Source organism: Castor canadensis, chromosome 17 (assembly GCF_047511655.1).
Source record: "Castor canadensis chromosome 17, mCasCan1.hap1v2, whole genome shotgun sequence".
NCBI lineage: Eukaryota > Metazoa > Chordata > Mammalia > Rodentia > Castoridae > Castor > Castor canadensis.
Genome location: NC_133402.1, coordinates 22,947,463 through 22,962,087, shown reverse-complemented (window position 1 = coordinate 22,962,087; position 14,625 = coordinate 22,947,463). Strand labels below are relative to the sequence as shown.

The window sequence follows — 14,625 nt, the reverse complement described above, 5'->3', positions numbered from 1 at the left end:
AACCATTAACTGTGCTTCATATTTCCTCATATGTATTCATCAACTATCATATAATCCAATTTAATATTTAAAGATATATACAAGGTAGGAATGCAAATTAGTATAGGCACTATGGAAGGTTCCTCAAAAAACGAAAACTAGGACTATTATATGATATCCTTCTTGGACATATAACCTGAAGTGATGTTAAGTCAGCATATAATAAGGATACAATCACACCCATGTTTATAGCTACATTATTCGCAATTGCCATGCTATGGAATCAGCCTAAGTGCCTATCAACTGATGAACAGATAAAGAAATGTGATATATATGTGATAAAGAAATGTGGGATATATAGACACTGGTGTATTCTCAGCCATAAAGAGATTATGTCATTTGCAGGAAAATAGATGGAACTGGAGATCAATATGTTAAGCAAAATAAGCCAGACTCAGACAAATACCACATTTTCTCTCAAGTGCAAGATCTAGATCTTAAACAAAGGACATGAACACAAAAGGGGAACTATTTGGGAAAGAACCAATAGGACATGGATGGGGAAAACATGAGGGAGAATATAATAGAAGTACATTGCATGAATGAATGAAAAGATCATAACAAAACCCATTTAGAAAATCTGCAGAACAGTTAAAAATGGAGGCTTAAGAAGGAAGTAATAGAGGAGGTAAATATGATCAAAGTGTGTATGGAGATAATGCAATGAAACACTTCAATTTGTACAATTAATATACATTAATAAAAATAGAGGAACCTCAGTTAGCTTTAAAGTTCTTTCATTGAAGACACATCTCCTTTCAAAGGATAAAACATTCCTTATCAATTTCCTAGTTCTAGGCTAAATTTCTCACCACAACTTTGTTTCTTTATTAATCACATAAGATAAAAGAAGTAATCAGTATTGATTTCCTGTTCACATCAGGTGAAAGAAAGATTACATGGACATTGGCTTTCCCACAAAGATTTTCCAAAGCTGTACGTATCAATACAAGCTGTTTTATGACATCAAGGGTGGAATTTGGAGTTTTGTGAAAATAATATGATTTGTAATTTTCTCAGTTTCATTTGCAACTTGAGAAGATATTTTCCTTCGAAAGTTCATTTTATATAAATATGCTAATGTTATCTTTTATATCATAGGCATTAGTCACTCTATTAAACTATTCATACTTAATTCATTGCTGCTGTTACCTACTTATAACCTTGGAATGAGCATCGGCAAATATTATGATCTCCAAGAAAGGAAACAGTTTTGTTCTTCCTTGAAAAATGTTTCTGCTTCTTCAAATTGTATAAAAGAATGTGAGTATCTGGGGCTTTCCAAGGCTCATCAGAATTACTAGTTAATTGCTCATTACATGTGAATTAACATTGTGACTCATTTTAATAACTCATCAAGTTATGTGTTACTCTTCTCATTTTGAGGGAACACAAATGTAAATAATTTGCCCTACATCCTAAATGTGTAAATAATAGAGGTAAGATTTAAATTTTTATGTACATAATGCATTTCTTGATAGGAAAGGATCTCCTTGGTGAGGATCTAATTATAATGTGCATTGTATTTACATTTCTGTCATAGCCCTCACCCTACACACCAGTTTTTGAGGGGAAGATTCCAAATTAATGTTAAATTACTGACTTTCTAACATGGGGTCTGGTACCTGATAGATCCACAAATGTTTGTTGAATGAGCAATTAAAGATTATAAATAGTTATTTTAGTAGTGAGAGTGCTTAAATGGAAAAGAGAACCAGAAATGAAGAGACAGGATAACAATTCAGTGAAAAGGAAGGGACAAACTTTTATCTCAGCTTCAGAAATGTCTAATGAGGACCCTGTGTTGCTTATTACATATTCTGCAGTATTTTCATATTAGTAGGGAAAACAGAATATGGAAAGGAGAAGGGCACCTATTAAAACTATGCTCTACCTATTATAGTAGCTGATGAGTTCATGAGGGGACACAGAATTCAAGCAATTGTACACAAAATTCAGTTATATCAATAAATTTAAGTGTGTGGGTCCAAGGGGAAAGATCAAGAGGAGAGAGTCCACATAAAGTTTAGTGAAAGGCTAAGTCTGGGTAAGATTATAATCATATATGTTGTTTTCCATGCCTAACCAAGAATTATAGCCAGAACAATTTACAGAACATGTGAGTGCAAAACACATTAGGTATGTAGCAGAGAAACCAGTGGTTCATATATATAAGATGGAATTAAGCAATCCAATATCAAAATTGAGAGTAATGAAAAGAAAAACACACAAATCCACAATTAAATTAATGATTTCAACACTATTTTGCAAAGAACTAATAGAAGAGTAAGTCTGAAATTCAGAAAAGATACTAAAAAGTTTATTAATTCTAGCAGCCAGCTGGACCAAATTAATATTTTCAGCAAAAGAATCCAACATCAGCAGAATACATGTTTTTTACATTTGTACATAGAATACTCATATAGACCACAAAAGAGTTGTCATCAATGAATTTTAAATCTCGTGTGTGTGTGTGTGTGTGTGTGTAAAATTATTTGGAGATGTTCTGGGTATGTTATAAATTAAGTTAATAGCATATCCAGAACATTTCCAAATTAGAAATTGTGCAAAATGCTTAAATACAAAATAAAACATACTGGTGAAAAATAAATTAGGAGGGAATTAGAAAAGTATTTTAAACTGAATGAAAGTAAAGATATATCAAAGTTCATATTACGAAATGAAAGAACTTCTTATAATTTTTGATGAGCTTCCATTTTTCCATAATGACTCTACTAATTTATATTCCCACAAAACAGTGTGTAGATTCTCTTTCCTCTACATGCTCCTGAGCCCTTGTCTTCTTTTTTGTATCAGACTTTTAATTTATGATTCATCTTTCATAATATTTACATCAAAACTTTCAGGTTCAATTTTACATCAAGATTTGTTTTTTATTATTATTATTTTATTATTCATATGTGCATACAAGACTTGGGTCATTTCTCCCCCCTGCCCCCACCCCCTCCCTTACCACCCACTCCGCCCCCTCCCTCTCCCCCCCACCCCTCAATACCCAGCAGAAACTATTTTGCCCTTATTTCTAATTTTGTTGTAGAGAGAGTATAAGCAATAATAGGAAGGAACAAGGGTTTTTGCTGGTTGAGATACGGATAGCTATACAGGGAGTTGACTCACATTAATTTCCTGTACATGTGTGTTACCTTCTAGGTTAATTCTTTTTGATCTCACCTTTTCTCTAGTTCCTGGTCCCCTTCTCCTATCCAGCTCAGTTGCTTTTAAGGTATCTGCTTTAGTTTCTCTGCATTAAGGGCCACAAACGCTAGCTAATTTTTCAGGTGTCTTACCTATCCTCACACCTCCCTTGTGTGCTCTCGCTTTTATCATGTGCTCAAAGTCCAATCCCATTGCTGTGTTTGCCCTTGATCTAATGTCCACATATGAGGGAGAACATACGATTTTTGGTCTTTTGGGCCAGGCTAACCTCACTCAGAATGATGTTTTCCAATTCCATCCATTTACCAGCAAATGATAACATTTTGTTCTTCTTCATGGCTGCATAAAATTCCATTGTGTATAGATACCACATTTTCTTAATCCATTCATCAGTGGTGGGGCATCTTGGCTGTTTCCATAACTTGGCTATTGTGAATAGTGCCGCAATAAACATGGGTGTGCAGGTGCCTCTGGAGTAACCTGTGTCACAGTCTTTTGGGTATATCCCCAAGAGTGGTATTGCTGGATCAAATGGTAGATCGATGTCTAGCTTTTTAAGTAGCCTCCAAATTTTTTTCCAGAGTGGTTGTACTAGTCTACATTCCCACCAACAGTGTAAGAGGGTTCCTTTTTCCCCACATCCTCGCCAACACCTGTTGTTGGTGGTGTTGCTGATGATGGCTATTCTAACAGGGGTGAGGTGGAATCTTAGCATGGTTTTAATTTGCATTTCCTTTATTGCTAGAGATGGTGAGCATTTTTTCATGTGTTTTTTGGCCATTTGAATTTCTTCTTTTGAGAAAGTTCTGTTTAGTTCACTTGTCCATTTCTTTATTGGTTCTTTAGTTTTGGGAGAATTTAGTTTTTTAAGTTCCTATATATTCTGGTTATCAGTCCTTTGTCTGATGTGTAGCTGGCAAATATTTTCTCTCACTCTGTGGGTGTTCTCTTCAGTTTAGAGATCATTTCTTTTGATGAGCAGAAGCTTTTTAGTTTTATGAAGTCCCATTTATTATGCTGTCTCTTAGTTGCTGAGCTGCTGGGGTTCCATTGAGAAAGTTCCTACCTATATCTACTAATTCCAGAGTATTTCCTACTCTTTCCTGTATCAACTTTAGAGTTTGTGGTCTGATATTAAGATCCTTGATCCATTTTGAGTTAATATTGGTATAGGGTTATATACATGGATCTAGTTTCAGATTTTTGCAGACTGCTAACCAGTTTTCCCAGCAGTTTTTCTGGTTTTTTTGTTTGTTTGTTTGTTTGTTTGTTTGTTTTGGACAGTACTGGGGTTTGAACTCAGGGCCTTGTTCTTGCTAGGCATGCATTCTACCACTTGAGCCACAACCCTAGCCCTTCCCCAGCAGTTTTTATTGAAGAGGCTGCTTTTTCTCCATCGTATATTTTTAGCATCAGGCCTTGATCTTGCTAGGCAAGTGCTGTGTCACTTTCTGGAGCCTCACTTCCAGCACATGTTTACTTTTTTAAAATGATTTTTAGATTGGGTATCATTATTTTTGTCTGGGCTGACCTGGACTATGATCCTCCTAAGTATGCCTCCTGTATAGCTGGGATTGCAGGTGCATGCCTCTACACCCAGCTTGTTGGTTGAGGTTAGAGCTCACCAACCTTTGACCTGAGCTGGCCTTGAATCACAATCCTGAGGATTACAGGCATGTGCCACTGCCTCCGAAGTAATATTTATTTAAATATGCTTTCAGGCTCAATTTATCCTTCTTCGCCTTCTTTGATTCTTATTGTGGCTTGTTTCAATCTCTTTATGATGTTCCATATTCTTGTAGACTTTCTTCATTCTTTTTATTCCTCTTACTCTTTGCTCCTCTCATAGGGTATTCCAAGTTCACTGATTCTTTATTAACTTGATTGAGCTGTCTGTTGAAACTTTTTAAAATGTTTTAAAATTCTGCTGTTGTATTCTTAATTTCAAGGATTTCTCTTTGGTATTATAAAAATTGTTTCTGTTTCCTTTTGGACTTCTCATTATTGTTTTCCAAGTTTCATTTATTATTTTATCTGTGTAATTTTAAAGTTCCCTGAACTTTTTACGGGGGAGTATTCTAAATTCTTTTTCTGATAGTTCATAGATATCTCTTTTTTTAGGGTCCGTTTCTTTGGAGAATGATTATGGAGATATAATTTCCGAGTCTTTGTAATTCTTATGTCCTTAAATTGTTGTTTGCACATTTGTTGAAGCTATCATGTTTTCTGGCTTTTTGCAGGTACTTTGTTTTTAAGTGATAAACTTTCACTGTTTATAACAACTCATGGTTTTGGTTAGGGCAGCTGGTAATGTCTTTTAGCTGTCAGTGCTTACTTTTAGATTCTCTCAGTCTTTTTGTGCTGCCTTTGCCCTAAATTCAGGTGTGGCAACTAACTTAGTTCTGCTGTATATCAAGATGACTAGTTGTAGTATGAGGTTATGCTGAGATGATGAATAGAAATTACCACTGTTCTGACTGGACCAAAGGGCATCTTTTCTGGTAATGCACTGATCTTGTTCCTCCTGGAGTGGGATCTAAATGTGGTGCTTTAGACTGCAAAAATACTATTTAAATTTCTAGGTGTGTGACACATGTTTACTGTTGCTATTTTCAAATTGATCTTGTCCCACTCTGGACAAGGTTGTACATATTCTTTGCAGTCTCAGGGAAGATGAATAAACATCTGTATTTGGCACACTAGCTTTAGTAATTTACTGTGAGAGGTTTTATCCTTCCCTGAGGGGCTCTCAGTTATGGAGTGATAATAGACCAGAAGGTTTCCTGTCTATGAAGTCAAGCCAAGTAGCACTTCGCACCTCATTTGGGAGCAACCAGATTGACTGTACTGGTGAGCAGGTATACTCTACTTGCATTAAGATGGCACACTGATCTCTTTTAGCTCTGCCTACTTACTTCTATTCTGTTAGACTCCATTTAGCCTAGTTCATTCAGTTTTTCTGCTGGGATCCCCATGAGTTGAGAACTGAAGTGGATTACTTTTTTTTATTTTTTATTCATTTATTCATATGTGCATACATTTTTTGGGCCATTTCTCCCCTCAGCCTCCACCCCCTCCCTGTACCCCCACACTCCTCTTGCTTCCAGGCAGAACCTGTTCTGCCCGTTTTTCCAATTTTGTTGAAGAGAAAACATAAGCAATAATAAGAGAGACGAAGCGTTTTTGTTAGTTGAGATAAGGATAGCTACACAGAGAGATTCCCAGCATTGCTTCCATGCACAAGTGTATTACAACCTAGTTTGATTCATCTCTGCCTGACCTTTTCACTAGTACCTGATCCCTTCCCATATTGACCTCTGTCGCTTTAAGGTTTCTGTATTAACTCCTCTGCAGTGGGGACATCAACTACTTCCATGTTTTGGGTTTCCTACCTATCCCCATTCCTCCCATATGTGCTCTCCCCTTAGCGTGTGAACCAAGTCCAACAACATTGCTCTATTTGCCCTAGATCTAAAGTCTGCATATGAGGGCGAACATATGATTCTTTGTCTTCTGGGCCTGGCTAACCTTGCTCAGGATGATGTTCGCCAGTTCCATCCATTTACTTGAGAATAATAAGATTTCATTCTTCTTCATGGCTAAGTAAAACTCCATTGTGTGTAAGTACCACATTTTCTTGATCCATTCACCAGTAGTGTGGCATCATGCCTGTTTCCATAAATTGGCTATTGTGAATAGCGCTGCAAAAAACATGGGTATGCAGGTGCCTCTGGAGTAACCTGTGTTGCATACTCCTGTATATCCCCAGGAGTGGGATTGCTGGATCATATGGCAGATCTATGTTTTGATTTTTAAAAAGGTCTCCATATTTTTTTCTAGAGTGGTTGCACTACCTTGCATCCCACCAGCAGTGTGCAATGGTTCCTTTTTCCCCACATCCTCGCCAACACCTGTTATTGGTGGTGTTTTTGATGATGGCTATTCTAACAGGTAAGGTGGAATCTTAGTATGGTTTTAATTTTCATTTCCTTTATGGCTAGAGATGGTGAGCATTTTTTCATGTGTTTTTTAGCCATTTGAATTTCTTCTTAGAGAAAGCTCTGTTTAGTTCAGCTGCCCATTTCTTTATTGGTTCATTGATTTGGGGAGAGTTTAGTTTTTTAATTCCCTGTATATTTTGGTTATCTGTCCTTTGTCTGATGTATACTGGCAAATATTTTCTCCCACTCTGTAGGTGGTCCTTCAGTTTAGAGAACATTTCTTTTGTTGTGCAGAAGCTTTTTAATTTTATGAAGTCCCATTTGTCTATCTTTTCTCTTAGTTGCTGGGCTGCTGGTGTTCAATTGAGGAAGTCTTTGCCTATATGTATTTCTTCCAGAGTATTCCCTGCTCTTTCCTACTAACTTCAGAGTTTCAGTCTGATATTAAGGTTCTTGATCCATTTTGAGTTGATAGTAGAATAGGGTGATAATCATGGATCTAGTTTCAGTTTTTTGCAGACAGATAACCACTTTTCCCAGCAACATTTGTTGAAGAGGCCATCTTTTCTCCATCGTATATTTTTGGTGCCTTTGTGAAAAATAAGGTGGGCAGAGTTCTGTGGATTCATATCTGCATCCTCTATTCACTGGTCTTCATGTCTGTTTTTGTGCCAGTACCATGCTGTGTTTATTGTTATTGCTTTGTAATATAGTTTGAAATCGGGTATCGTGATACCTCCAGCATTGTTCTTTTGACTGAGTATTGCCTTGGCTATTTGTGGCCTCTTGTGTTTCCATATAAATTTAACGGTAGATTTTTCAATCTCTTTAATGAATGTCATTGGAATTTTTATGGGAATTGCATTAAACATGTAGATTGCTTTTGGTAGAATAGCCATTTTTACTATGTTGTTACTACCAATCCATGAGCACCGGAGATCTTTCCACCTGCTGTAGTGTTCCTCGATCTCTTTCTTCAGGAGTTTGTAGTTCTCCATGTAGAGGTAATTCACATCCTTTGTTAAGTTTACTCCTAGGTATTTGGGATTTTGTGGGGACTATTATAAATGGAATTATTTCCACATATTCTCTCTCAGTTTGTTCGTTGTTGGTGTATAGAAAAACTAACGATTTTTGTAAGTTGATTTTCTGTCCTGCCACCTTGCTGTAGCTGTTTATGGTGTCTAGGAGTTTTTGGGTAGAGTATTTTGGGTCTTTAAGGTATAGGATCATATCGTCTGCAAATGCAGATATTTTGTCAGTTTCTTTACCTATTTGTATTCCTTTTATTTCTTCTTCTTGCCTAATTGCTCTGGCTAGGAATTCCAGTACTGTTTTGAATAGGAGTAGGGATAGTGGGCACCTTTGTCTCATTCCTGATTTTAGGGGTAATAGTCTCAGTTTTCCACCATTCAGTATCATGTTTGCTGTAGATTTGTCATATATAGCCATTATGATGTTGAGGTACTTTCCTTCTATTCCTAGTTTTGATAGAGCTTTTATCATGAAGTGGTGTTGGATCTTGTTGAAGGCTTTTTCTGCATCTATTGAGATGATCAAGTGGTTTTTGTCTTTGCTTCTATTAAAGTGCTGTATTACATTTATAGATTTGCATATGCTGACCCACCCCTGCATCCCTGGATGTAGCCAACTTGGTTGTGGTAAATTATCTTTCTGATGTGTTGTTGAATTCAGTTTGCCATTATTTTATTGAGGATTTTTGCATCAAGGTTCATTAAGGAGATTGGCTTATAGTTCCCCTTTGGAGGCGTCTTTGTCTGGTTTTGGGATGAGTGTAATACTGGCTTCATAAAATGAATTAGACAGGGTTCCTTCCCTTTCTGTTTCATGGAACAGTTTAAGGAGAGTTGGTATTAGATCTTCTTTAAAGGTCTGGTAGAATTCAACTGAGAATTCATCAGGTCCCAGACTTTTCTTTTTTGGGAGACTCTTTACTGCTGCTTCAATTTCATTTTTTGTTAAAAACCTATTCAGATGATTAATATCCTCTTGGTTCAATTTAGGATGGTCATAAGTATCTAGAAATCTGTCCATTTCTTCAAGATTTTCAAATTTTTTTGAATATACGTTCTCAAAGTAGTCTCTGATGATATTCTGGATTTCCGTGGTGTTTCTTATCTCCCCTTTTGCATTTCTGATTTTACTGATTTGGTTTTTTCTCTCCTCATTTTAGTCAGGTTTGCCAAGGGTCTGTCAAATCTTATTTATTTTTCAAAGAACCAGAGTTTGTTTCATTGATTGCTTGTATGTTTTTTTTTTTGTTTGTTTGTTTCTATTTCATTAATTTTGGCCCTTATTTTTATTATTTCTCTCCTTAAGCTTGATTTGGGTTTTGCTTGTTCTTGTTTTTCTAGAATTTTGAGATGTAGCATTAGGTCATTGATTTGACATCTTTCTGTCCTTTTAATATATGCACTCATGGCTATAAACTTTCCTCTTAGGACTTCCTTTGCTGTGTCGCATAGGTTCCGGTATGTCGTGTTTTCATTTTCATTAAATTCCAGGAACCTTTTAATTTCCTCTTTTATTTCATCAATTATCCATTGATCATTGATCAATGTGTTGTTCAGCTTCCAATTGTTTGCATGCTTTTTATTGTTGCTTTTGTGTTGAGTCCTAGTTTTGATGCATTGTGATCAGATAGAATGCATGGGATTATTTCTATATTCTTATATTTGCTGAGGCTTGCTTTGTGCCCTAGGATATGATCTATTTTGGAGAAGATTCCATGGGATGCTGAGAAGAATGTATATTGTGCAGAAGTTGGATGAAATATTCTGTAGACATCAGCTAGGTCCATTTGATCTATGGTGTGATTTAGTTCTAGAATTTATTTATTGATTTTTTGATTGGATGACCTATCTATTGGTAATGGGGGTATTAAGGTCTCACACTACCACTGTGTTGGAGTCTGTATATGTTTTTAGGTCCTTCAGAAATTAGATGCATTGACTTAGGGTGCATATCAGTTGATAATTGTTATTTCCTTTTGGTGTATTTCCTCTTTTATTGGTATGGAGTGCCCTTCTTTATCTCATTTGATCAATGTAAGTTTGAAGTCTACTTTGTCTGAGATAGGTATTGCTACTCCTGCCTGTTTTTGGGGGCTATTGGCTTGGTAAATCTTCTTCCAGCATTTCACCCTAAGCCAGTGCTTGTTTCTGTCAATGACATGGGTCTCCTTAAGCAACAGATTGTTAGATCTTCCTTTTTAATCCAGTTTGCCAAATGTTGTCTTTTGATGAGAGAGTTAAGTCCATTAACATTCATTGTTAGTATTGATAGGTATGTGGTGATTCCTGTCATTTAGTCTTTGTTGTTTAAGGGTTTGATTGTGTGCAGCTAAATCAATGTTACTCTCTTCTTTCTTGTCTTTTCCTCTTCTGTGGTTTGGTACCTATTGTCCTTTTATGGTTTTGTTTGCTTTCATTTTCTGTGTACAGAATTCCTTGAAGAATCTTTTTTAGTGGTGGCTTGGTGGTCATATATTGTTTTAGCTTCTGCTTATCATGGAATACTTTTATTGCTTCATCTATTTTGAATGATAGTTTTGTTGGGTAGCGTATCCTAGGGTTGAAGTTATTTTCATTCAGTGCCTGGAATATCTCACTCCATGCTCTTCTTGCTTTTAAGGTTTCCGTTGAGAAATCTGCTGTGATTTTGGTGGGTTTACCTTTGTATGGTATTTGTTTTTTCTCTCTTACAGCCTTCAATATTCTTTCTCTAGTCTCTGTGCTTGTTGTTTTAATGATAATATGTCATGAGGTAGTTCTATTTTGGTCGTCTGTTTGGTGTCCTGGAGGCTTCCTGTACCAGAATGGGCATGGTTTTCTCTAGATTTGGGAAATTTTCTGTTATTATTTTGTTGAATACATTATGAATTCCTGTTGCTTGCACCTCTTCTCCTCTTCAATTCCCATGAATCTCAGGTTTGGTCTTTTGATGGAGTCGGTGAGTTCTTGCATATTCCTTTCACTGGTCATGAGTTGTTTGACTAATACCTCTTCAGTTTTTCCTTTAAATTCCATTTCATCTTCAAGTTCTAAGGTTCTGTCTTCTGCTTGTTCTAAATTGTGTTTTGTATTTCTGTTTCATTCTTTTTTCTGAGATTTTCCATATCATGGGTCACTTCCTCTTTAATTTTTTCAATTTTTGCCCTTAATTCATTTATGGTTTTTCTGTTTCACTTTGTTGTTTATTTAGGGCTCGTATGAGTGCATTTATTTGTTTTTGTGTCCTCTCATATTCTTTATTTTTATTGTCTTGGAATTTCTTGAGTGACTCTTGTACATTTTGGTTGACCATGTCTAATAACAGCTCCATGAAATTCTCAGCGATTACTTGCAGGATTTCTTCTTTCAGATTGTTCTTGTGGGCCTCCTTGGGTTCCTTAGCATAGTTTATCTTTGTATTGTTGGAGTCCAGAAACTGGTATCATTTTCTTCATTTTCCTCTGAATCCTGTACTAATTTATTTTTGTGGGGAGAATGGTTTCTATCCCTTTTTTGTCTTCCCATCACTTCACTTGGTTCTGTTTTGCCCCTGGTCTGTGTGTAATTTAGTATTAGCTAATTTACAATAGTAAAACTAACAAAACAAAGAAAGTAAGAGAAAAAAAAGAAAACCAAAGAAATCAATAGGGAGAGGTGATAGACAAACAGGGAACAAAACAAACAAACACATTAAAAAATTCCAGATTCAGGAACAATAGAATTTCAGTCTTAGTAGTTCTGGTGTTACATCTTCAGCATCCAGTCCTGGTGTTTGGTATTTAAGCAGAAGCTTTGTCTTAGTCTCTCCAGGTAGTTGGGGTGACTCGCCAGTTTTTGTTTGTTTGTTTGTTTTGTTTTTTGCATCTTTCAGCAGCAGCTGTTTAATCAGCTCCTCCTTCAGCAAGGGGCAGCTTGTCCTCAGGTTCCAGAGATCAACTCTGTGGTTTAACAGCCATCCTGCTTTTGTCTTGGCCCCTTCCTCTGAGCAAGGTCAGAGATCTGTTGTTCGGCTCCCTGTTGTCAGCATGTTATGCTGGTTTGATGATTGTTTTTCAGTTTTGCAACATCATTTGACTTTGGATGTTGCTTACTGGCTCAGGAGATGAGCTTTGTGGACCGCTATCTGCCCTATTTCAGGCAGTGGCTTGTCACCTGCCCTCTGTAAGCCCATCTGCCTTTCCAGTCTTTGTTTACTGTAAGCTCTCAAGGACATCTCCTCCCTGCCCCTCCCCCTTCTCTGGTGCACTTACAGTACCCCGCCCCCTCTGCTACATGTTCCTTTTCAGTTTCTTGTTTATTATTCAGTTTTTTTGTGTGGGGTGGGGGGTCAATCTGTCCCAGGGACTAGGCTGGTTTATCCCAGGAGTGGCTGTGGGAATACCACATGCCACTTATTTGCTCACCTGTTGGTCTGCTGGATGTCTCCCAAGCAGGTTTGGAGCTGGCATCTGGTGGTGCATGAGCCCTCCTCTTTTCTCAGTGTAACGTGGCATAGAGAAGCCTTGTACTGGCTGGGTGTTCAGTGTGTGGAAGCCTTGATTCCTCTTGCTGCTTTTTTTCTGCCAAGTGTGGCTCCAGCATCTTAGCAAAATTTTTGATTTATGGAGCTCACAGTGTCTGCTTCTGCATTCTAGTAGCCATCTTGGATCCCCTCTCAATACCTGAAGTGGATTTCCCAGAAATCTTCTCAGAATGCTAAGGAAGCTGTGTGTCTTCTTCCTATATTCTCTTTTCTGTCTGTGGAGGGTGTCAACCTTGGGAATTTCTCTCTGTCTGATGGTGGGCTGCCTTGTTGGAAAGAGAGGGGATGGTCTAAGGAAGATTATTTATCTTACCATATCAATGTAAAATTTTATTCATTACAATTAAACACAAGTGACTTGCTCTTATTTGTATATTTTGAGAGTTTTACCAAGGTATATTCTGTTGATGATATAACTGTGAGGGAGAATGAAATCTGGTAATTTCCTACTCAGAAATATTGTTGATATCTCACTCTATTAATATTTTAAAAGTAAGTCTGTGTCTTTGTTGTTGTCAGTAATTGAACTTCCTGTATACAGTATGAACAAAAATGCAATTGGAACGCATGTAATTGCAATGGCTGCCACAGGATTTATTTTCCTCCTCTTGATTTTCCTTCTGGAAACTACCATATGGAGACTGAGAGCCTTTGTGGTTTGCTACATTTCCTTTGGTATCTACAGGACACTTAATAAGGTAAATAGTTGAGCGTGGACCTCAGAGATAACTCTAAAACAAAAAACATATCTCTACATATGCTAACTCCATTACTGCATGTATTAGCTTTTTCATCACCATGACCAAAACTTAGAAGAAGAAAGATTTATTTTCCTCGTGGAAAATAGGACTTGTGCAGAACATGATGGCCGTAGTAACATGTGGCAAAGGAGGTATTCTCCTCATGGTGGACAGGAAGCAGAGAGCAAGAGAAGAATGGACTAGGGACAAGATACTCCCAAGGACCTTTCCCAGTGGCCTACTTCCTGGAGAGAGGTCCCACCTCCTAAAGTTTGCACAAGATCCCAAAATAGCATTGTAGGATGGGAACCAAGGGCTCAACACATGAGCAGGTAGGGAGAATTTCATAATCAAACCATAACACTGGAGATAACAAACCAATCCATATTGACTGGGATCTACATGAATCAGACGTCTTCACCAAAATTTGCACTTTGTAGTTTCTGTATGTTTTGACTTCTGCCACTCCAAACATTATATTTTTAATCTTTTGACTATAATTTTCTCCCCAAACTCCCCATTCATCTTTATTTATCCCTGGATATTTCTAAAAACTCCCAAGTGATACTTATTATGCTAGCATATAGAAGACACACTTAATAACGAAGCTGTGCAGTGTCTGTTTACATATGTGAAAAAATCAGAATCACCAATAAGGCATTTAAACTACAAATTGCTAGACTCTATCCTCTAGCTTTTTGATATCATTGATACAGGGTAGACCTTGAAAATTTGCATTTGTAATAAGTTTTCAGGTAATTATGGTGCTGTTCCACATTTTGAGAACCATCACCTGAAGTAGTTTCAGAGGAAAGAGTATTTTGAGGCAAAGAGACTTCTCTGATACAAAAAAATGCATGAAAACACATGACTCTTATCACATATGAATGCAGTCTATCCCTTGCTGATTCATTGTGACTTTCTTTAGGTTGTCCACAAAAGGTCTCCGTAGGTACTAAAGACAATATATGTGGGGAAGAAAGGAATAGTGGAATTTGGTGAGGCAGGGAAAATACAGGATGCGCCTCTCAAGGTGGGGTGGATACTAAATAACTAAATCAACACTGGAGCCAGCACCTGGCAGTCAAGCCTATGAGCTTAGACATTAATCTACAAGATAAAGTAGGGATTTCTCCCATGGATAAGCAGAGCAGGGACTAGGGAATCTAGTCAAGTCAACAAGCAAACAGCTG

General features: G+C 37.1%; 1 protein-coding gene across 1 annotated transcript in view; it reads left to right on the top strand.

The window, feature by feature from the left end:
• The window catches only part of LOC109675725 (phospholipid-transporting ATPase ABCA3-like), a 171,441-nt gene that overhangs the window by 134,800 nt on the left and 22,016 nt on the right, over window positions 1–14,625 (top strand). Inside the window, 2 exon segments of the mRNA XM_074059288.1 lie at window positions 1,141–1,302; window positions 13,212–13,397. Coding sequence (XP_073915389.1) covers window positions 1,141–1,302; window positions 13,212–13,397 — 348 coding nt within the window.